This window comes from Carcharodon carcharias, chromosome 5, assembly GCF_017639515.1.
Source record: "Carcharodon carcharias isolate sCarCar2 chromosome 5, sCarCar2.pri, whole genome shotgun sequence".
Taxonomy (NCBI): Eukaryota; Metazoa; Chordata; class Chondrichthyes; order Lamniformes; family Lamnidae; genus Carcharodon; species Carcharodon carcharias.
The window spans coordinates 108,720,203-108,743,997 of NC_054471.1; the positions used below are offsets into that span (position 1 = coordinate 108,720,203).

The 23,795-nt window shown below is 42.2% G+C and overlaps 1 protein-coding gene across 2 annotated transcripts in view; it reads left to right on the forward strand.

Moving 5' to 3' along the window:
• LOC121277854 (signal-induced proliferation-associated 1-like protein 2) overlaps positions 1–23,795 on the forward strand; it is a 647,580-nt gene that overhangs the window by 434,253 nt on the left and 189,532 nt on the right. For both annotated transcript variants that reach the window (XM_041187562.1, XM_041187563.1), the window contains exon 11: positions 12,059–12,316. In XM_041187562.1, coding sequence (XP_041043496.1) covers positions 12,059–12,316 — 258 coding nt within the window. The remainder of the gene's footprint in view (positions 1–12,058; positions 12,317–23,795) is intronic.

Sequence of the window (23,795 nt, forward strand, 5' to 3'; positions counted from 1 at the left end):
ATCCACCAGGTGCTGCCAAGGTACCATAGGGAAATCTTGTGGCTAGCTTATGAAATTCTGATGGCTGGGCATGTCAATATGCCCAAAACCCAAGCCAGCATCTGCCGGCATTTCTACTGGCCACACCTCCACAGGGAACATAAGGTTTTGCAGAACCTGCCACATCTGCCAGGTTGTGGGAAAACCTCAACCTGAAATATGACCACTTATGATTCCTGTGCTGGATTTTGGGGGGAACCATTCAACAAGGTGTTAGTGGACTTTGTGGGGCCCCTACCCAAAACAAAAGGGGGCCACAGGTATATCTTTACCATCATGGACGCAACTATCCGTTTCCCAGAGGCGGTTCCCCTGAGAACTATATTTGCCAGAACAGTGGTGAGGGAATTGACCAAATTCTTTACCAGCAATGGTCTATCCACCAAGATCCAGTTGTATCAGGGCTGAACCAGTTCCAGTGGATTGTCCAGATATTTAAAAACTAACTTTTTCTTTCTTTGATTACACATTTGAGAAGTTTGAAAATGTTAGGATTTACCCTTGTGCAGGAGCCATTGAAAGACTTCTTGGAAAATATTGCTGATCCTTGGCTGTCAAGATTATTTTTCTGTTAATTGACAGGTGTACTTTTAGGTTATAGAAATCATTTTATAAAACAACCTAAAACTGCCTGAATCACTGCTTTGTTTAGATCCAAAGCAAATGTCCAGGTTATTTGAATCAGCATACGAGTGCAAACCAATGGAAAGAAAAAATTAACTTGCATTTATATAGTGCCTTTCATTGCCTCAGGATACCTCAAACTGCTTCACAACCTATGAGTCACTTGTTGAAGCATGGTTAGTTTAGATCTCTAGGCAAACATTGCAGCCAATTTTCATTCGGCAAGATCCCACAAGTAGCAATAAGTGAGCAGATAATCTTGTATTTAGTAGTTTTGATTGAGGAAGAAATATTGGTCAGGGTACTGAGGAAAATTCCTCTTCAAATAGTGTCATGGGATCATTCACATCCACTTAAGCAGGCAGAGAGTTCCTCAATGTCTCATTCAAAAGAAGGCACCTCCAACAGTGCAGCACTCCCTCAGTATTGGAGTGTTACCTAGGTTCTAGGTTGGTCACGGAGCAGGATTTGAACCCATGACCTTCTGATTCAGGCAAGTGTTCTACCACAGAAGCAAGCTAATACCAGGCTCCAATATTACACAGAATAATCTTTAGTATTTATTTCCTGGCAGCAATTTACTTCTGATTTCATTTACATGGTAAATAAATTACGAAGTAAATGTTCACTTTGTGTTGCCTATTGCTATAAGATGTGGTCATGTGCTTGTTGCTGCTGATTGACTTAGTAGCTAATAAATAGGAGAATTTTTTTATAAGACTTTATGAAATGGAGCTTTTGTTGTTGCCATCTCACTTGTTGAAAGAGGGCAAAATATACTAATAAAAAACATGCCAAATTGCCACACTTTTCCAAAATCTACATCAGTGATGGACTGGAAACAAGACTTCTGGTAAAATTGTCTTAAGGGCACAACACGGTTTTGACAAAACTTTTTTTTTAAAAACAAGTATGAATGTGATGGTAATACAGTGGTATTTAAAAACATCACAGAACCCGCAGACTTTCGTTCCAAGTACACAAGATTTGAGGGGAGGGCCTGCTGGGGTTGGCAGGAGGTCTAACCTTTTCTGAGTAACTGTTTGTTTAATGCAGCTAGAACCATCCAAAGTTTGATTTAAGTTGCATTTTCAGATAGTTCCCAGAACAGGACAATTGCCCAGAGGAAATTTGCACTTCTGGGCAATTGCTGTGAAAACCCTGAACCTTTGAAGTTCCAAGAGGGGTTCCCCCAGTGCAAGAAGGTCTGTGATAGGGTGGAAGATGGAACAGTTTAAATGATAAAAGGGATGGTGGTGAAGGCAAAATAAGGTACTAATGGACAAGTAAAGAAACAAAAGATCTATCTAGAAGAGGAGTAAATGGAAAAGTAGAATTGCCACCAACAGCTGCTGTCAGGGAAAAAAAAGCACAGTGGTTATGATCTGAAATTAATGAACTCTAAGTTTGGAAGGCTGTAGAGTGTGTAGTTGAAAGTTGACATGATGTCCTTGAGCTTATGTTGGGTTTCATTGGAAGAGTATAGGCAGCTGAGGACAAAGTTCAGAATGATGGAATTAAAATGATAGGTGAGCAGAAACTCAGAAGCATGCTTGTGAACTGAATGGAGATGTTCTGCAATCCAATCGGCCAATATATATTTGGTCTTCCCAGTGTAAAGGAGGCCACATTGTGAGCAGCAAATATATTGTATTAAATTGAAACAAGCACAAGTAAATCAATGTTTCACCTGGAAGGAGTAGTTGGGCTTTGGACAATGAGAAGTGGCGAGCTAAGAAGGCACCTGTTGCATCTTCTGTACAGGAATAGGAAGGGGAGTGTTGGTGGGGGGGGGGGTGATTCAGGGATGGACCAGTATGGCAAATGAACATACAAATTAGGAGCAGGAGTAGGCCCCTCAAGCCTGCTCCACCATTAAATAGCATCATGGCTGATCTGAATGTAACCTCAACTCCACATTCCTGCCTACCCTCAATAACCTTTCACCTCCTTGTTAATCAAGAATCTATCTAGCTCTGCCTTAAAAATAATCAAAGACTCTGCTTCCACTGCCTTTTGAGGAAGACAATTCCAAAGACTCTTGATCCTCAGAGAAAAATGTTCTCATCATCTGTCTTAAATGAGCGACCCCTTATTTTCAAACAGTGACCCCTAGTTCTAGATTCTTCCACAAGAGGAAACATCCTCTCCACATCCATGCTGTCAAGACCCCTCAGTTACCTCTTATTCTTCTAAATTACAGCAGATACAAACCTAACCTGTCCAGCCTTTCCTCATAAGACAACACACCTATTCCTGGTATTAGTCCAGTAAGCTGTCTCTGAACTGCTAATACATTTACATCTTTCTTTAAATAAAGAGACCAGCACTGTGTACAGTACTCCAGATGTGGTCTCACCAAGGCCCTGTACAACTGAAGCATAACCTCCCCACTTTTGTGATCCATTCCCCTCACAATAAATGATAACATTCTATTAGCTTTCTGAATTACCTGCTGTACCTGCATACTGACCTTTTGTGATTCATGCACTTGGACACCCAGATCCTTCTGAATCTCCAAGCTCTGCAATCTCTCACCATTTAGGTAATCACTTTTTTATTCTTCCTGCCAAAAGGGATGATTTCAAATTTGCCACATTATACTCTGTTTTCCAGATCTTTGTCCACTCACTTAACCTATCCATATCACCTTGCAGCCACCTTACATCCTCATCACAATTTATTTTCCTGCCTATCTTTGTGGTCAGCCAATTTAGCCACCATTCCTTTGGTCCCTTCATCAAAGTCATTTATCTAAATTGTAAAAAGTAGAGGTCCCAGCACTGATCCCTGTGGCACACCACTCATCACATCCTGCCAACCAGAAAAAGACCCATTTATGTCATCTGTTAGTTAACCAATGCTCTATCCATGTCAATATGCTACCACCTACACTATGAGCTTTTATTTCCTGCAATAACTTTTGATATGGCACTTTCCTTCTGGAAATCTAAGTGCACTACATCCACTGGTTCCCCTTTATCCACAGCACATGTACTCCTTTAAAGTACTCCAATAAATTGGTAAAACATGATTTCCCTTTTAGGAAACCATGTTGACTCTGCCTGATTGCCTTGAATTTTACTAAGCACCCTATAACATCTTTAATAGTTTCTAACATTTTCCCTATGACAGATGTTAGGCTAACTGGTCTATAGTTTCCTGCTTTCTGTCTCTCTCACCCTCCCTTTTTGAATAAAAGGAGTTATATTTGTTATTTTCCAATCTAATAACATCTTCACTGAATCTAAGAAATTTTGGAAAATTAAAACCAACACATCAACTATCTCACTGGCCACTTCTTTCAAGACCTTAGGGTGAAGTCCATCTGGACCTGGAGATTGGTCAGTCCATAGCGCAACAATTTGCTCAACACTACTTCCATTGTGATGGTAATTTTCTCCAAGTTCCTCCCTCCCTTCCATTTCCTGATTTACAGCTATTTCCAGGATGTTACTTGTGTCTTCTAGTGAAGACCAAAGCAAAATACCTATTTAATTCATCCACCATCTCCCTACTTTCCATTATCAATTCCCCAAACACATTCCGTAAGACAATGCTCACTTTCTTAACTCATTTCTTATTTAAGTTTAATCTTCTGACCTACCACCCGTATTTACATAATTATGCTTTTTCTTAAAGTTTGATACTAAGTTTTTTAGTTAACCACAGATGGTGGGCCCTTCTCTTAGAATTTTTCTCTCTCATTGGAATGTACATATGCTGTGTATTCAGAAATATTCTTTTAAATGTCTGCCACTGAACTTATATTGACATATCCTTCAACCTCATTTGCCAGTTCACTTTAGCTAGTTCTGCATTCATGCCCTCATAATTGCCCTTTGGTTTAAAACACTGGTCTTGGATGCATTCGTTTCTCCTTTAAAATGAATGTGAAATTCAATCATATTATGATCACTGCTACCTAGGTATGCCTTCACTAGGTGGTTATCAGTTAATGCAAAGCGGTCTCCTCTACATTGGAGAAACCAAATGCAGACTGGGTGACCGCTTTGTGGAACACCATCGGTCTGTCCGCAAGCCTGACCTTGTCGCTTGCCATTTCAACACACCATCCTGTTCCCATGTCCATCTTTGGCCTGCTGCAATGTTCCAGTGAAGCTCAAATCAAACTGGAGGAACAGCACTTCATCTTCTGATTAAGTCCAGAATACTGTGAAGTGCCTAACATTGAGTTCAACAACTTCAGATCATGAACTCTCCTTCCTCACCCATTTTTTTCTTCAAATATTTATTTTTATATATACACACACACACACATTTTCCCCCCCACCTATTTCTATTATTTTTAAAATTTGTTCCCATTCATTGTTTTATTCCCACCTTTTAGCCTATTTTGATCTTTTCTCCCACACCACCCCCTCCCCCACCCCACCAGGGCCATCTATCACTAGCTCATCCTGCTTTCTACTCTCAATGTCACCATTAGCACCTCTTTAGCCAGTATCACCACCATCAACACCCCTACGACCTTTTGTTTATGACATCTTATGCAATCTCTCCTTTGCCTGCACCTATCACCAGCTTTCTATCCAGCTACATCTGTCCCACACCACCCTCCCCCCCTTATACAGTATATATTTCACCACATTTCTACTTCTCTTTAGTTCTGAAGAGTCATATGGACTCAAAATGTTAACTCTGTCTTTCTCTCCACCGATGCTGTCAGACCTGCTGAGTTTTTCCAGCAATTTTTGTTTTAGATTTTCAGCATCCACAGTATTTTGCTTTTATCAACTAATCCTAATTCGTTGCTCAGTACCAGGTCTAGCATAGCCTGCTCTCTGGTTGGCTCCAGAACATGGCATTCTAAGAAACTATCCTGAAAACATTCTATGAACTCCACATCTATGCTACCTTTGCTCATCGGATTTTTCCAGTCCATATGTAGATTAAAATCCCTTATGATTATTGCTGTACCTTTCTGGCAAGCTCCCATTATCTCTTCTTTTATACTCTGTCATATTGTGTATTTACATTCAAGGGGCCTGTGCACCACTCCCACAGGTGAGTTCTTGCCTTTACTACATCTTGGCTTCCTGAACTTAGGCCATCCTTCTCTATGTGCTAATACCATCATTAATTAACAGAGCCACCCCTCCACCTATTCCTAACTTACTGTCCTTCCTAAATGCCACATACCCTTCAATATTCAGGACCCAATCTATGTCATCCTGTAGCCATGTCTCTGTAATGGCTATCAGATAGCACAAATAAAATAAGTACAATCAGTTCATCTGTTTTCTTTTGAATGCTATGTGCATTTAGACATAGAGCCTTTGGTTTTGTCCTTCTATTATTTCTGTAGCAGCTAGCTTTATCTGCTGATTTACTCTTAGTATTATATTCTCTGGCCCTGTCAATCTGTTTATCATCTCCCATATTAATACCTTTCTGTCTTGTCTCTACTCTTTGGTTTGCTACATCCTTCCATATTCGATCCCTTGCCCCTACTATTCAGTTTAAACCCCTCTACTTCCCCAGCTAGGTGGCTCATGAGGACACCAGCCCCAGCACAGTTCAGGTGTAGAATATCCCAATGGTGCAGATCCCACTTTCCCAAATACTGGTGCCAGTGCCCCACAAACCAGAACCCACTTCTCCCACACCAGCCTTTGAGCCACACATTCATTTCTTTAATCTTGTTTGTCCTACAGCAATTTGCACATGGCTCAGATAATAATCCAGAGATTATCTTTTGAGGTTCTTTTTCTCAATTTGGTGCTAGCTCATCATACTGACTACACAGAGCCTCCTTCCTCATCAACATGGATCATGACCACTGGATCCTCCCCCTCCCACTGCAAGTTTCTCTCCAGCCCTGAGGACATGTCCCAAACCCTGGCACCAGGCAGGCAACAAAGCAAAGCAGTCTGGACTCTCACTCTGCTACAGAGTGTCAATCCCCCTTACTATACTGACCCCTTCTACCAATACAATCCATTGTATTCCACCCAATTGGATGGCTCCTTGTACCATGGTGCCATGGTCAACTTGCTTATCCACCCTGCAGCCCATACTTTCATCCAAACAAGCTGAGAGAACCTCAGACCTGTTGGACAATTGCAGAGGCACAATCCTGCATTCCTGCCCTCTGGGTTATATTACCTGCCTTACTCACAGTCACATCCTCCAATCTCTTGCCACTGATCAAATCAGAAGACCTCCATTCTAAGTGGTGTGACTGCTTCCTGGTATAAAGCATCCAGGTAACTGATGTGTTGCAGAGCCTGCAGCTCAGCCTCCAGCTCAAAGACTCTGAGCCAAAGTTCCTCAAGCTGTAAACACTTACTGCAGACATGTTTGCCCTGGATCACAATGTTATCCGGGATCTCCCGCGCACTGCAGCCTTGACACATAACCTATCCTGCCATCCTTAATGTGCTTTAAATAATGACTTAATCATATTAATCACTTCTTTAATGTTGATTTCTTATATATTTGATAACAATACCACCAAATTTTGTACTATTTTAAACCTTGGGGATAGAATAACTTACCAGATACTCACCAAACAGCCAACTCCTTTCCCTGTATTAGGGCAAGAATCAATTTCCATGGAGTGAGAAAGATAGAAAGGGGAACTAACTCCTTCCCCAAATTCCACTCTTGCTAAAACTCCAAATCTTTACTCAGTTAATCACCTGCACTCCATTTGCCAAGGATGCACTAAAGAACCCTGAATTTATAGTAAATTGAGCTAGGGCTACAGTAACCAGATTCAACCAATTAGCTAATTAACTACTCAGCTCCTACAGCTGAGAGTGAGTTTACCCTGTCTAAACTGCATGAAAGAAAGAATTTAGCCTGCTTACACAGTACTTTCCAGTTACTGCTAATTACAGACTAGATTATATTTTAAGAGCAAAATTAACACTTAAAGCTCCCTTCTCACCAAACTTCAAGTGTTTACTCATTTAGTCAGCTACACTCCGTTTGCAGAAGGCTGAATGGAGAGGGAAAGATGTGTTTAGTGGTAGCATCACTTTGGAGACAGCGGAATTGGCAGAGGATGATCTGTTCAATGCAGAGGCTAGTGCGGTGAACAAGGTGTGAACAAGGGGAATCTTAACATCGTTCTGGGAGAGGAGTGGGAGGATTGAAAGCAGAAGTGTGGGAAATGGAAAGGACACAGGGGAGTCCTCGGTTAAGAAAAAAGGATGACATATTGGGAGCTCTGGTATGGAAGGTTGCATTGTCAGAACAGATGCAACTGAGATTGAGAAACTGGGAAAACAGAAGAGAATCTTTACAAAAAGCAATTATGAGGAAGTGTAGTCAAGATAGCTGTGGAAGTCAGCGGGTTTATAGTGAATATTGGTTAATAGCCTATCCCCAGAATTGGAGACTGAGAAATTGAGGGATGGAATGGAATAGCTGGAGATCAACCATATGATGGGGAGAGAAGGGTTGAAATTGGAAGTAAAGTTGATGAAATTTTCCAGTTCAAGGCAGGGCACAGCACTGATACAGTCAGTGTACTGAAAAAGAAGTGAGGGAGGGAACCTGAGTTGCACTGGAACATAGAATGTGCCATATATGAAATGAGGCCTGGAAATGCTAAGAATGAAGCCTCGAACAGAGATGAAGCTGCCAAGTACCAGTAAGCAACCAGCTGCAAACTATCTCCAAAACTGCTCACTACTCACACTGGTATTGCTGCTGACCCTTTTTATCCTGCCCGTGGATGAGTTTTGTGAAAATGGCAGCTGGCCACCTGCCCGTTTTGCTCGTGCGACAAGCGAAAAATTGCAGGGGCAAGGAAAGATCACAGTCAATTGGACTGTTAAGGGCCTTAAGTGTCCTGTTAATTAATGGCTGGTGCCGTTCCAGCACCTGCACGTGCCTGCTGAGCGAAATATCACACAAGTGCGTGATGACGTCGAGACGTTCTCCTGCCATCGTTGCCATAATTTTACTCCCATTCGGGTCCGGCTCATGCCTGCCCACAGCATGAAAAATTCTGTCCTTGATTTATTATATTAGCCACTGTTGGAACACTTTCCTTGCTAGCCTTTTGAGCATTAAAGGAATATATTTTTAATGTAAACTATGTAGTAGTTCTTTAAATGTTAGCCATTTAATTTGCAGACGATGTGGAAATGTTGTAAACTGTGATGGGGATAGTCTTAAACTTCAAAAGGACGTAGATATGTTGGTGGATTGGGCAGACAAGTGGCAGATGAAGTTCAATGCAGAGAAGTGTGAGATGATTTGTTTTGACAGGAAAGATATGCTGAGATGGAATAAAATAAAGGGAGAGCCTCTAAAGGAGCTGCAGGAACAGAGGGACCTTGGTGTATACGTACATAGGTCATTGAAGATGGCAAGGCAAGTTGAGAGAGCAGCTAATAAAGCATACAGTATCTTAGGCTTTATTAATAGAGGAATTGAGTACAACAGTAAGGAGGTCATGTTGAACTTGTATAAGACACTAGTTAGGCCTCATCTGGAGTACTGCGTCCAGTTCTGGGTGTCATACTTGAGGAAGGATGTGGAGGCATTGGAGACAGTACAGAGGAGATTCACAAGAATGATTACCAGATGAAAAACTGTAGCTATGAGGATAGATTGGAGAGGTTGGGACTGTTTTCCTTTGAGAAAAGAAGGCTGAGAGGAGACTTGATAGAGGTATTCAAGATCCTGAGGGGTATGGACAGGGTAATTAGTGAGAAACTGTCCCCACTCAAAAGAACATCAAGAAGGGCACAGATTCAAAATAATTGACAAAAGGAGTAAATGTGATGTGTGGATAAATGTTTTCACCCTGAGGATGGTTGATGTCTGGAACAAACTCCCTGAGAGGATAGTGGAGGCAGGTTCAATCGAGGTATTCAAGAAGAGAGAGAATGTGCAAGGTTATGGCGATAAGGCAGGGGAGTCGGACTACGTGGAATGCTCTTTCAGAGAGCCAGTGCAGACTCGATAGGCCAAATGGCCTCCTTCTACACTGTTAAGATACTATGACACATCCCATAAAAAGACAGGCATGGTTAGCACTCATACAGGTTCCCAAAGCAAACCCTTTTATTTGGAGAAAGTGAGTGGAGTTAAAGGAGACATTGTCCAATGGGAGAATTTTTTCAGCCAGATAGTGGAGGGTGATGGCTGGTGGAGATTAGTTGAACTTCCATTCAAGGAAGAATTGGAGAATCTTCAGACTGCCCAGGTGGGGGATGGTGGTGTGAATAGATTGGACATCTTTTTGCTTTGCACTATCATCCCTTTTATTACTTAATTTCTCTATCACAGATGTTCCCACTTGTTTTTATCTCCCTTCCACCCTTACCCTTCCTGGCTTTAAAACTGTTAAATCTCTAAGCATTCCCAATCCTGAAGGGTCACCAACCTAAAATGTTAACTGGGTTTCTCGCTCCACAGATGCTGCCAAACCTGTTAAGTATTTCCAGCATTTTCTGTTTTTAATTTGGAACTATTTACAATGGACCACACAAAATTATAGAGTGATTTAGTCGAGATGTTTAATGTTATAAACAGATGACACAGAATAGGTAGAAATAGACTGTTACCAGTGATTGAAGGGTCATAGATAAATAACTAGGCAAGTTCAAATCTCAGTTCTGGCACACGAGAGATTTAAAGCAGAGAACAGGAGAAACTTTTACAAAGAGGGCTGTGATTCTGTGGGGTGCACTACTCGAGTTAATAATTAAAGAAATGACCATGCCTGCATTAAAAACAGGGATAGAAAAATGGTTGAGGAAAGGGGATTGAAGGACATGCAGGATTGATTGGTCATGGTAAAGTAAAGGGTATACACCTGTACAAACTGGTTCAGTTGAGCATCCTCTTGTATGCATTTAAATTCCTATGTAATTCCCTGAAACCCATCAAGTTCCCTTGCGTTTGGTGTAAAGGAGCTGTTGAACTCATTTCCGTTTCTCCATCTCTCACCTTAAAGCTATACAATATTTCTCAGCTCACTCTTTAATTATGTACTAGCTGAGCTATTGCTATCCATCAACTATCCAGAAAAGTGAACATTTTGTTTTATTGTGGAAGAGAACTAGATAAATACTTGAAAAGGAAACAAAAATGTAAAGGGCTGTGGGGAAGAGCAGGGAAGTTGGACTAATTGGGTTGTTGGTTCAAAGAGCCAGCACAGGGATGATGGACCAAATAGCCATCTATGCTGTTTCATTCCATGAAGTCAGACATTATGAGGCTGTCTGTTTCCATTTTGGACCAGAGGTTTGTGGTTTGTTACATACAAAATACGCATGCAATTATCCTGTTGTGCAGTTTTACACCATGGACAAGGGTTTTTGTGGAAACATAGTGTTTACAAAGCAGGCTGGCACTTCTTTACTAACAGTTGGGTTCATTTTCCTTTTGCACAGCTGCCACTTCAGAATTGCCTTCCACGCTCTATGTTTGTGTATAACACATGTTTGAATAGTTTGATTTCAGAAAAAGACCTCTTAAGCTTCAGTAATCACAGTTTGGTAACTTGATCTTTCATCACTTGTCAGTGGGATCTATTCATATCTGCCGAGGTAGAGGCGGGGGTTGAAAATGATTTCTCCCTGTCCCCGACCTGCTGCCCCACTTTTGCTGAACCTGACTGGTTTATAGACTCCAAGAACGAAGGCAAGGCCTGTTGGTATGAGAGCACAGACTATACTGCTGAAATAGAACCATGCTCCAGAAGCAAGTCCCTCCAACTCTGACACACATGTTGTCAGGGGTACTACTAATCTAACTAACTGACACACATTGTGCGAGAGGGTGCTATTTTCAGATGGAAAGTATCTTCAGTGCTACTTTGCATGTGCTGGAAATATAATTCTGAAGCAGCTATCATATACTCATATACTTCAGCTTAAGTACTGCCATACATGTATCACATATGGTAGCTTTAACTCCTTCCCCAGCCCCCCTTCCCCCACTGCCCACCATGTGCCTATCTCACTGTGACTGCAAATGTAAATTATAAAATAAGCCTAACTTCATTCATAGATTGCACAGCTAGTGTTCAGATCTGTTGTATAGCAGTACTTCTAGCACATGTAGAGTTATTTTCAACTGTCATATTGGCAGAAACTCTGTAAGGAGTGATGTTGTATCTGCCGAACTAGATGCCTTGGGTTTATTGTGCATTATTAAGAAGATTAAATCTGCTTGCATCATTGGTCCCTGCAGTACAGTCAAATCAGTGAGCTGCATCTGGCAGGGGTAGAGAGAAGGGCTGCTTTAATCATGAAAACCAAGGTCACCCCTATTGGGCAACAATGTCAACTGTACTTTATATTTAATTATTTGCCTCTGATATTTTTCATGTGTCAAAACTTGGGTCCTGCATTTAAGGTTATTGCACTCTCAGTTTAACAAACCAAATATTCTTTTTGGGCAGAGGCTGCTCAGAGCTGTACAGGATACCAATGGTGGAATATAAAGTGGACAATGAAGGCACTCCTTGTGAATTCAAAACCCCCTTCAGAAGAAACACTACCTGGCACCGAGTGGCCACGCCAGCGGGGCAGCCACTCTCCCGATGCTCCCCGATACAAGGAGGTGCCGACAGGCTTCAATCACAGCAAATGTTGCAGCAGGTCCGTGCAGCTATTCCTCGCAGTACATCTTTTGACAGAAAACTGCCAGATGGTGTGAGGTAATACTCTTCTTAATTTCTATTATGCTGCTGAAATTTTACCTCTGAAATCCACCATCAACTCCAAGGGGCTGCGAATAAATCTCACTTCCTAATTGTATGCAACTCCAAAGCGTGAATACTGCTTTGAGGGCAGATTTAATGCAACCTGCCTCCTAAGCTTATAAACTGAATTGAGCACTGTCTGAACAAAAGACAGCTGTGTATTGTCTAACTGCAGTGCAGCTTAAGGGGTAGCATTGGTAAATCTTTGACAGCAATTGCACTGATGGTGTATTTAGCTCTTCATAGTCCATTGATGATATTAAAGTGTTCTCAGGTATTTCATATTTTCATTTATGAATGTGCTTGTTAAGTGAGCCTACAAGTGTAAATATTTAACTCATAGAATGATGTGTACATTTCTGTCTAAGACAAGCAATGTATATGCTATTAGTCAGGGAATGGTAAGATGTGAGGGCACATTTAACTGTATCAGTACCATACATGCCAACTGGCAATTTAGTGTTTTGGGCTGACAAGTTTCACTGTGAGCCAGACCTCCATCCTCAATGCTCCGTCTTCTCTTTCCCACCCCACCTCCGAGCAGCTATCTGCTTCCAGTTGGTAGTGGACTGAACACCTCTCTCTTTCAAAACTGCTACAAGAATGATTTCTGCCACTGTGTACTGGAGGCAGGTATTCTCATGAGAACAGAAGTTTCAGACTACCACATACAATAGTCTGCTTTTAGCAGCGAGAGCAGTGTTGAAACCAAAAATAAGGAACTTGAATTTATATAGCACCTCATCCCAAAGTGTTTCAAAGCCAATGAAATACTTCTGCAATGTAGTCACTGTTGGAATATGGAAAAACAAAGTAGTCAATTTGCACAAAGCAAGATTCCACAAACAGCTGTGAGGCGGGGGGGTGGGGGGGTCAGCTTTTTGGGGCTGTGTCACTTTTTATTTTGAAGCTGCTGATTATCTTTTACTCATTTTTCTAGATTGATGGCAGATGTGCTCTCACATTAGTTACTGACTGTTCTGTTCCTCCAGCACTGCAATGTTGAAAAGTCCATTTTTTGTGAAGAATCCAGATCCCCACGGTTGATTTAGCATCAGGCAGTACAACAGGGCGGATGCATGGAGAGATTTAAAAGCAACAGCAAAGGCTGTTGACCCCAAGCTGTTGGCTGAAGTTAAGAGGGAAAGCTGTCAGTTAAATATCCCTGTGCTAGAGCAGAGCATCAATTGATGGGAGAGAGCTGGTTGAAATGCAACACACCAAAGAGCAAATGTATAAGCAGCTACCAAACAACCTGAAGATGAGAATTTTGGTGGACGAAGGTTTTAATAATAGTGTCCCTCAATAGCAATACCTTGTATTTACATAGCACCTGTAAGATACAAAAATTACCTTCCAAGGCACTTTGCAAATGGGTATTATAAAAGTAGACTTCACGAGGAAGAAGAAATTTGGATGCGACCAAAGGCTCAGTTGAAGGTTCAACATTACTCAAGTTATAGCGAGAGTTGTGTACAGGCCCTCTAACAGTAACCACATGGGAGGGTTGAGCATAAAGGAAGAAATAATTGCGCACCAGCACATCTGCTGTCAATCTAGAAAAATGAGCAAAAGATGATCAACAGCTTCAAAATAAAAGGTGGCACAGCCCCCAAAGAGCCGACCCCCCGCTTCACAGCTGTTTGTGGAATCTTGCATTGTGCAAATTGACTACTTTGTTTTCCCATATTCCAACAGTGATTACATTGCAGAAGTATTTCATTGGCTTTGAAACACTTTGGGATGAGGTGCTAGATAAGTGCAAGTTTTCCCAGGCTTGGGGGTTGGGGAGCCGGGAAAATAGTGGGGAGCCACATGGAATGCGTTCCCACTGCTGGGGAGCTCGCCCAGGGTTGGGCTGGGAATTGGATCGGTTGTCCACTCCACTGCGTCCACTTGCCAACCAATCAGCACTCTCTTCTCATACAGTACAAACATGTTGTTTCCCCTGACATTGATATTTTCTTGCAAATTGTCCTGTTGAGTGCAAGACGAAAAGCTTTGGCAAAAAATCTCTCTTTTTTTCAGCAATACTCAAGTTATAGTGAGAGTTGCGTACAGGACCCCTGACAGTAACCACATGGGAGGGTTGAGCATAAAGGAAGAAATCATTGGAGCTTGTCAGAAAGGCACGGCGATAATCATGGGAGATTTTAATTTACATTTAGATTAGAAAAGTCAGATGGGCAAAGATAGCCTAGATTAGGAGTACATTGAATGTTTTCAGGATAGTTTCTGAGAACAGCATGTTCTGGAGCCAACCAGAGAGCAGGCTATACTAGACCTGGTATTGTGCAATGAGATGGAAGTAATTAATGATCTCATAGTGAAGGCTCCCCTAGGTAGCAGCATACATAATATGATTGAATTTTACATTCAGTTTGAGGGAGAGAGGAGTGGGTCTGAGACTAAGTTTTTAAACTTAAATAAGGGCAATCATGAGGGCCTGAAAGCTGAGCTGGCTAAGTTTAATTGGCAAATTAGATTAAGGAATAGGTGAATAGAGATGCAGTGGCTACCATTTTAAAAGGGTATTTCAGAATGCACAGAATAGATACATTCCAATGAGTAAGAAAAAGTCCAAGGTACGGACACACCATCCATGGTTAACTAGAAAGGTTAAAGGTAGTATCAAACTTAAAGAAAAATGATAAATGTGCAAAGATAGATGGGAGGCCAGAAGATATGACAGAATATAAGAAACAGCAAAGAATGACTAAAAGCCTAATAAGAGGGAAACATTAAAGTATGAGAGAAAGCTAGCCAGAAATATAAAAACAGATAGTAAGAGTTCTTATAATATTTAAAAAAAGAAAAGTTAACAAAGTGAATGTTGATCCTAAAGAAAGTGAGTCTGGAGAATTGATAACAGAAAACAAAGAAATGGCAGATGAATTGAACAGGTATTTTGCATCAGTTTTCACAATAGACGATACAAGTACCACCCCAGAAGCAGCTATAAACCAGGAAATAGAAGTGGAGAAAGAAGTCAGGAAGATTACGATCACTAGAGAAGTGGTACTGAGAAATTATTGGAGCTGCAGCTAACAAGAGCCCGGATCTTGATGGACTTTATCCTAGGGACTTAAAAGAAGTGCCTAGTGAGATAGTTGATGCATTGGTTTTAATTTTCCAAAACACTCTAGATTCGGGGAAGGTCCCATTAGATTGGAAGATAGCAAATGTAACTCCATTATTCAAAAAGGGAGCGGACAGATAGCGGGAAACTACAGGCCAGTTAGCTTAACGTCTGTGGTAGGAAAAATGTTAGAAGCTATTATTAAAGAAGTTATAGTGGGCACTTGGATAAGCTCAAGATCATCAGGCAGAGTTAACATGGTTTAGTGAAAGGGAAATCATATTTAACCAACCTATTGGAGTTCTTTGAGGAAGTAACAAGTGCTGTGGATAAAGGTGGATGTACAGTACTTAGATTTCCAGAAGGCATTTGATAAAATGCCACATCAAAGGTTATTGTGGAAAATAAAAGCTACTGGTATAGGGCGTAATATATTGGCATGGATAGAAGATTGGCTGACTAATAGGAAGCAGAGAGTAGGCATAACTGGGTCTTTTACAAGTTGGCAAGATGTAATGAGTGACATGCCTCATGGAATCAGTGCTGGGACCGCAACTGTTTACAATTTATATAAATGACTTGAATGAAAGGAGGGTTGCCAAATTTGCTGATGACACAAAGATAGGTAGGAAAGTAAGTTGTGAAGAGGACATAAGGAGGATACAAAAAGATATAGATAGGTTAAGTGATTGGGCAAAGATCTGGCAGATGGAGTATAATTTGGGAAAATGTGAAATTTTCCATTTTGGCAGGAAGAATAAAAGAGAAGCATGTTATCTAAATGGTGAGAGATTGCAGAACCCTGAGGTGCAGATGGATCTGGTTGCCCTAGTACATGATTCATAAAAAGCTATTATGCAAGTACAGCAAGTAATTAGGAAAGCTAATAGAATGTTATCATTTATTGCGAGGGGAATTGAATACAAGAGTAGGGAGGTTTGCTTCAGTTGTACAGGGCACTAGTGAAACCACATTTGGAATACTGTGTACAGTATTGGTCACCTTCTTTAAGGAAGGATGTAAATGTGTTGGAAGCAATTCAGAGAAGGTTTACCAGACTAATACCTGGAATGGGTGGGCTGTCTTATGAGGAAAGGTTGGACAGGCTTGGCTTCGATCTGCTGCAGTTTAGAAGAGCAAGAGGTGACTTGATTGAAACATATAAGATCCTGAGGGGATTTGACAGGGTGAATGTGGAGAGGATGTTTCCTCTTGTGGAAGAATCTAGAACTAGGGGTCACTATTTAAAATTAACAGGTCGCCCATTTAAAACAGATGAGGCGAAATTTTTTCACTCGGGGTCGTGAGTCTTTGGAACTCTCTTCCTGAAAAGCCATGATCTTATTAAATGGTGGAGCAGGCTCGAGGGGCTGAATGGCCTTCTCGTGCTCCTTGTTCGTATGTCTTTTTGCTTCATTCACAGGATGTGGGCTTTGCTGGCTAGGTGACCATTATTGCCCATCCCTAGTTGCCCTTGACAAGGTGCTGGTGAGCTGCTTTCTTGAACCACTGGTGTCCCTGTTGTGTAGGTACACCCACAGTGCTGTTAGGGAGGGAGTTCCAGGATTTTGACCCAGCCACAGTGAAGGAATGGCAATAAATTTCCAAGTTAGGATGGTGAATGACTTGGAGGGGAATTTCCATGTGATGGTGTTCCCATCTATCTGCTGCCCTTGTCCTTCTAGATGATAGTGGTCCTGGGTTTGGAAGGTGCTGTCTAAGGACCATAAGATGTTGGAGCAGACGTAGGCCATTCAGCTCATCGGGTCGGCTCCGCCATTCAATGAGATCATGGTGATCTGAGAATCCTCAACTCCACTTTCCTGCCTTTTCCCTTTAACCCTTGATTCCCTTACTGATTAAAAACCTGTCTATCTCCAACTTGAATATACTTAACGACCCAGTTCTACAGCCCTTTGCAGTAAAGAATTCCACAGATTAACTACCCTCTGAGAAAAGAAATTCCTCCTCATCTCAGTTTTAAATGGGCGATCCCTTACTCTGAAATTATGCCCTCTGGTCCTAGACTCGCCCACAAGGGGAAACAACTCTCAGCATCTACACTGTCAAGCCCCCTAAGAATCTTATATGTTTCAGTAAGATCACCTCTCATTCTTCTAAACTCCAATGAGTACAGGCCCAACCTACTCAACCTCTCCTCATAAGAAAATCCCTCCATACCCAGAATCAACCTAGTGAACCTTCTCTGGACTGCCTCCAATGCCAGTATATCTTTCCTTATATAAGGAACCAAAACTGTTCACAGTATTCTAGGTGTGGTCTAACTAGTGCCTTGTATAGTTTTAGCATGACTTCCCTATTTTTATATTCCATTCCCTTTGAAATACAGGCCAACATTCCATTTGCCTTCCTTATTACTTGTTGAACTTGTATGTTAGCTTTTTGGGATTCATGCACAGGGGCTCCCAGATCCTTCTGTGCTGCAGCCTTCTGCAGCTTTTCTCCATTTAAATAATATTCATCTCCTCTATTCTTCCTGCCAAAGTGCATAACCTCACATTTTCCCACATTATATTCCATCTGTCAAGTTTTTGCCCATTCATTTAATCTGTCTATATCCCTCTGTAGACTCCTTGTGTCATCCTCACCACTTGCCTTCCTACCTATTTTTGTATCATCACAACCTTGGCGATAGTACATTAACTTCCCTCATCTAAGTCATTAATATATATTGTAAATAATTGAGGCCCTGGCACTGATCTCTGTGACTAGTTACAGGTTGCCATCCTGAAAATGCCCCCTTATCCCAACTCTCTGTCTTCCATCAGTTAGCCAATGCTCTGTCCATGCTTACCCCCAACACCATGGGCTCTTATCCTATTAAGTAGCCTCCATGCGGTACCTTATTGAACAACTTTCGGAAATCAAAATATATTACATCCAATGGTTCCCCTTTATCTATCCTGCTTGCTACCTCCTCAAAAAATTTTAATAAATTTATCAGGCATGATTTCCCCTTCATGAAGCCATGCTGAGACTGCTTAATTAGATTATGTATTTCTAAATGCTCTGTTATTACATCCTTTATTATAGACTCTAACATTTCCTCAATGACAGATGTTGAGCTAACTGGCCTATAGTTACCTGTTTTTTGTCTCCCTCCCTTTTTGAATAAGGGTGTTACATTGGTAGTTTTCCAATTCTCTGGGACTTTTCCAGAATCTAAGGATTTTTGGAAGATTACTACCAGTGTATCCACTATCTTGCTAGCTACTTCCTTTAATATCCTAGGATGCAACCCATCAGGTCCAGGGGACTTATTGACTTTTAACCCCATTAGTTTCCCTAGTACCTTTTCTCTAGTGATAGTTATTGTATTTATTCCCTCCTGCTCTTTTGCCCCTTGATTATTTAGTATTGCAAAGCTATTAGTGTCTTCTACCGTGAAAACTGAAGCAAAGTATTTATTCAACTCCCCTGCCATTTCCTGGTTCCCCATTGTTATTTCCCCAGCCTAACTCTGTAAGGGGCCTATTTTCATTTTGGTCTCTCTCTTCCTTTTCATATGTTTAAAGAAGCTCTTACTGACCATTTTTATGTTACTTGCTAGTATATCCTCAAAGTTTATTTTCTCCCTCTTTATTTTTTTTTGGTCATCCTTTGTTGATTTTTAAAAACTTTCCCAATCCTCTGCCTTACCACTAATCTTTACCACATTGTATGTCTTTTCTTTTAATTTGATACTATCCTTAACTTCCTTGGTTAATCATGGTTGGTTTATCCCCTTCCTTGAATCCTTCTTCCTCACTGGGATATATCTTTGTTGCGAGTCATGAACTATTTTCTTAATTGTTCATCAATCGTTTTTTCTGCTAAATTCCTATCCCAGTCCACTTCAGCCAACTCTGTCTTTATTCCTTTATAATTACCCTTATTTAAGTTTAGCACAGTTGTTTCTGACCCAAGTTTCTCACTCTCAAACTGAATGCTAAATTCTACCATATTATGGTCATTGTTTCCTAGGGTATCTTTTACTCTGGAATCATTTATTATACCTTCCTCATTACACATTACCAGATCCAAAATAGCCTGATCCCTGGTTGGATTCACAACATACTGGGCTGAATTTTCCCCCAGTCGGATGGCGGGGGGAGTTGTGTGGAGGTGGGCGGGAGCGAGCATGAACCTGATCGGTGCCCCCGATCAGGTGTATGCTGCCATTTTATGTGGTCGGGCCAATTAAGGCCTGACCAGTGTGACGCTCGCCCGGAAGTGCTGAGCACTCCCTGTGTGGGCAGAGTGGGGATTCTCTGAGTCCAGGCTTGCGCGTGAAAGAGCACAGAAATCTCACTGAGGCACCTCTGTGCCTCAGGGAAGTTTGTTTAACATTCAAACATTTAAATAAAGAATTGAAAGTGTCACACGAGCTGGAACATGTCAAGGAATGTTAATTTAAAAATGTATTTAAATTATAAACACTTCATGAAACCTCATCCCGCCTGTGGATGAGGTTCCATGAAAATTGCAAAGGCCGCCTGGGCTCTTCGCCAATAAGCCTTTGACAGTTTGGCGGGCGCACAGCTAGCTCGTTGCCCACCGAACTGAAAATCTAAATGACTTGCAGTGACGTCAGGATGCCGGCCCAACGTCACCACTCACCATTTTACACGTCAGCAAGCGGGCCCCACCCCTGCTCACCAACCGGAAAATTCTCCCTATTGTTCTAGGTAACTGTCCCAAATACAATCTATGAATTCTTGCTCATGGCTACCTCTGCCAATCTACATGAAGATTAAAGTCACCCATGATTATTATATTGCCTTTTTTACATGCCCTCATTATCTTCTGATTCATTCTCTGTTCTACAGTATAGCTACTGTGCCGGGGCCTAGAGACTACTCCCACCAGTGTCTTATTCCCCTTATTATTTCTTACCTCCACCCATATGGATTCTTCATCTCCCGATCCAAGATCCTTTCTTGCTATCGTACTTATTCCATCTCATACTAACAAAGCTACCTCACCACCCTTTCCTTCCTGCTTGTTGTTTTGAAAAATTACATACCCCTGAATATTTAGTTCCCAGTTTTGATCTCCTTGTAACCACGTCTTCATAATGACTATAAGATCATACCCATTAACCTCTATTTGTGCTATTAAATCATTTATTTTGTTCCGAATACTACGTGCATTTAAGTAAAGAGCCACTAATTTTGCCTTTTTGCCATTTTTTTCCCGCTTTGAACCTATTTGCTGCTGTTTTTTTATGTATGTATACTCAGTCCTTTCCTGTCACACTCTGGAACCATTAGCTAAACAGCTGCCCTGCAAGGCTGCCATATCCTTTTGCTACATAAGCCTATGTATCCGCTTTCCAGAACCAGCCCTCCTCCCCCCCCTGGGTATTTAGTTTAAAGCACTCTCCACAGCCCCAGTTATTCAGTTCGCCAGGACACTGGTCCCAGCATGGTTCAAGTGAAGCCTGTCCCACCGGATCAGTTCCCTTCTACCCCAGTATTGATGCTAATGCCCCATGAAACCCAATCCTCCCAACCAACCTTTGAGCCATGCATTTAACTTGTTGACTATTTTTACCATATGCCAGTTTGCCCGTGGCTCAGGTAGTAATCCCGAGTTTATTACCTTGGAGGTTCTGCTTTTTAATTTATCTCCTAACTGTTCAAATTCTTTCAGCAGAACTTGTTCCTAGTTCTAGCAATGTCATTGGAACCTTAGAGAATTCCTGCAGCACATCTTATAGATGGTAGACACTGCTGCTACTGTGCGTCAGTGGTGGAGGGAGTGAACGTTTGTGGATCTGGTGCCAATCAAGTGGGCTGCTTTGTCCTGGACGGCTTCAAGCTTCTTGAGTGTTGTGGGAGTGTTGCACTCATCCAGGCAAGTGGGGAGTATTCCATCATGTCAAGCGCAATCACTTTCACCTCACCTCGGGAGTTCAGCTCTTTTTCCCATATTTGAACCAAGGCTTTAATGAGGTCAGGAGCTGGGTAACCCTGGCGGAACCCAAATTGAGCATCAGTGAGCAGGTTATTGCAAAGCAAGTGCCACTAGATAGCACTGTTGATGACCCCTTCCATCACTTTAATGATGGTCGTGAGCAGATTGATGAGGCAATAATTGGCTGGGTTGGATTTGAATTTTTTGTGTGCAGGACATACCTGGGGCAATTTTCCACATAGCCCAATAGATCCCAGTGTTGTAGCTTTACTTGAACAGCTTGGCTAGGGGTGTGTCAAGTTCTGGAGCACAGGTCTTCAGTATCATCTTTGCAGAATCCAGTGACTTCAGCCGTTTCTTGATACCATTTGGAGTGAATCGAATTGGCTGAAGACTGGCATCTGTGATGCTGGATCCCTCCTCAGGAGGCCGAGATGGATCATCCACTTGGTACTTCTGGCTAAAGATTGTAGCAAATGCTTCAGCCTTATCTTTTGCACTGATGTGCTCGGCTCCCCCATCATTGAGGATGGGGATATTTGTGGAGGCCCCCTCCTCCAATGAGTTATTTAATTGCCCACCACCATTCACAACTGGATGTGGCAGGACTGCAGAGCTTAGATCTGATCTGTTGGATGTGGGATCATTTAGCTCTATCTATCACTTGCTGATTATGCTGTTTGGCATGCAAGTAGTCCTGGTGCACCAGCTTGACATCTCATTTTTAGGTATGCCTGGTGCTGCTCTTGGCATGCCCTCCTGCACTCTTCACTGAACCAGGGTTGAACCCCTGGTTTGGTGGTAATTGTAGAGTGGGGGATATGCCAGGCATGAGGTTATAGATTGTGGTTGAGTACAGTTCTGCTGCCACTGATGGCCCACAGCATCTCATGGATGCCCAGTCTTGAGTTATTAGATCTGTTCGAAATCTATCCCATTTATAGAGTCATAGAGGTCTACAGCACAGAAAAAGGCCCTTCAGCCCATTGAGTCTGTGCCAGTCAAACAAGTACCTAACTATTCCAATCCCATTTTCCAGCACTATGCCCCATAGCTTTGTATGCCATGGCATTGCAAGTGCACGTCCAAATACTTCTTAAATGTTATGAGGGTTTCTGCCTTTACCACCGTTTCAGGCAGTGAGTTCCAGATTCCCACAACCCTCTGGGTGAAAAAATTCTTCCTCACATCCCCTCTAAACCTCCTGCCCCTCTATGCCTCCTGGTTATAGATCTCTCCACCAAGGGGAAAAGTTCCTTCCTGTCTACCTTATCTATGCCCCTAAATCATGTCCCCCCTCAATCTCCTCTGCTCCAGGGAAAATAACCCCAGTCTATCCAATCTCTCCTCATAACCAAAACTCTCCAGCCCAGGCAGCATCCTGGTAAAACTCCTCTGCACTCTCTCTAGTGTAATCACTTCCTTCCTGTAATGCAGATTCCAGAACTGCATGCAATACTTTAGCTGTGGCCTAACCAGCGTTTTATACAATTCCAGCATAACCTCCCTGCTCTTATATTCTATGCCTCGGCTAATAAAGGCAAGTATCCCATATGCCTTCTTAACCACCTTATCTACCTGTCCTGCTACCTTAAGGGACCGGTGGACATGCAGACCAAGGTCCCCCTGATCCTCAGTACTTCCTAGGGTCCTACCATTCATTGTGTACTCCGGTGCCTTGTTTGTCCTGCCCAATGCATCACCTCACAATTATCCGGATTAAATTCCATTTGCATTGGATTAAATTCCATTTAGCAGTGCCACACATCACGATGGAGGGTATCCTCAATGTGAAGGTGGGACTTCGACTCCACAAGGACGTGCGGTGTCAATCCTACCAATGCTGTCCTAGACAGATGCATCTGTGGCAGGCAAGTTGGTGAGGATAAAGTCAAGTATGTTTTTCTGTCTTGCTGGTTCCCTCGCCCCCCTGCAGCAGACCCAGTCTACCAGCTAGGTCCTTTAGGACTTGGCCAGCTCGATCAGTAGTGGTGCTACAAAGCCACTCTTGTTGATGAACATTGTCCCCCATCCAGAGTATGTTCTGCACCCTTGTCACCCTCATTGCTTCCTCCCATGTTTGACCTGATGTAATGAGACTTCATGGGGTCTGGAGTAGATGTTGAGGACTCCAGGCCAACTTCCTCCCAACTGTATACCACTGTGTCGCCACCTCTGCTGGGTCTGTCCTGCCAGTTGTGATGGTAGTGTCTGGGACTTTATCTGTAAGGTATGATTCCATAAGGATGACTATGTCAGGCTGTTGCTTGACTAGTCCGTGTGGCAGCTCTCCCAATGTTGGCACAAGCCTGAAATGTTAGTAAGGAGGACTTTACAGGGTCGACAGGGCTGAGTTTTCCATTGTCATTTCTGGTGCCTAGAGTGATGCAAGGTGGTCTGTCTGGTTTTGTTCCTTCTTGAGACTTTGTAGCAGCT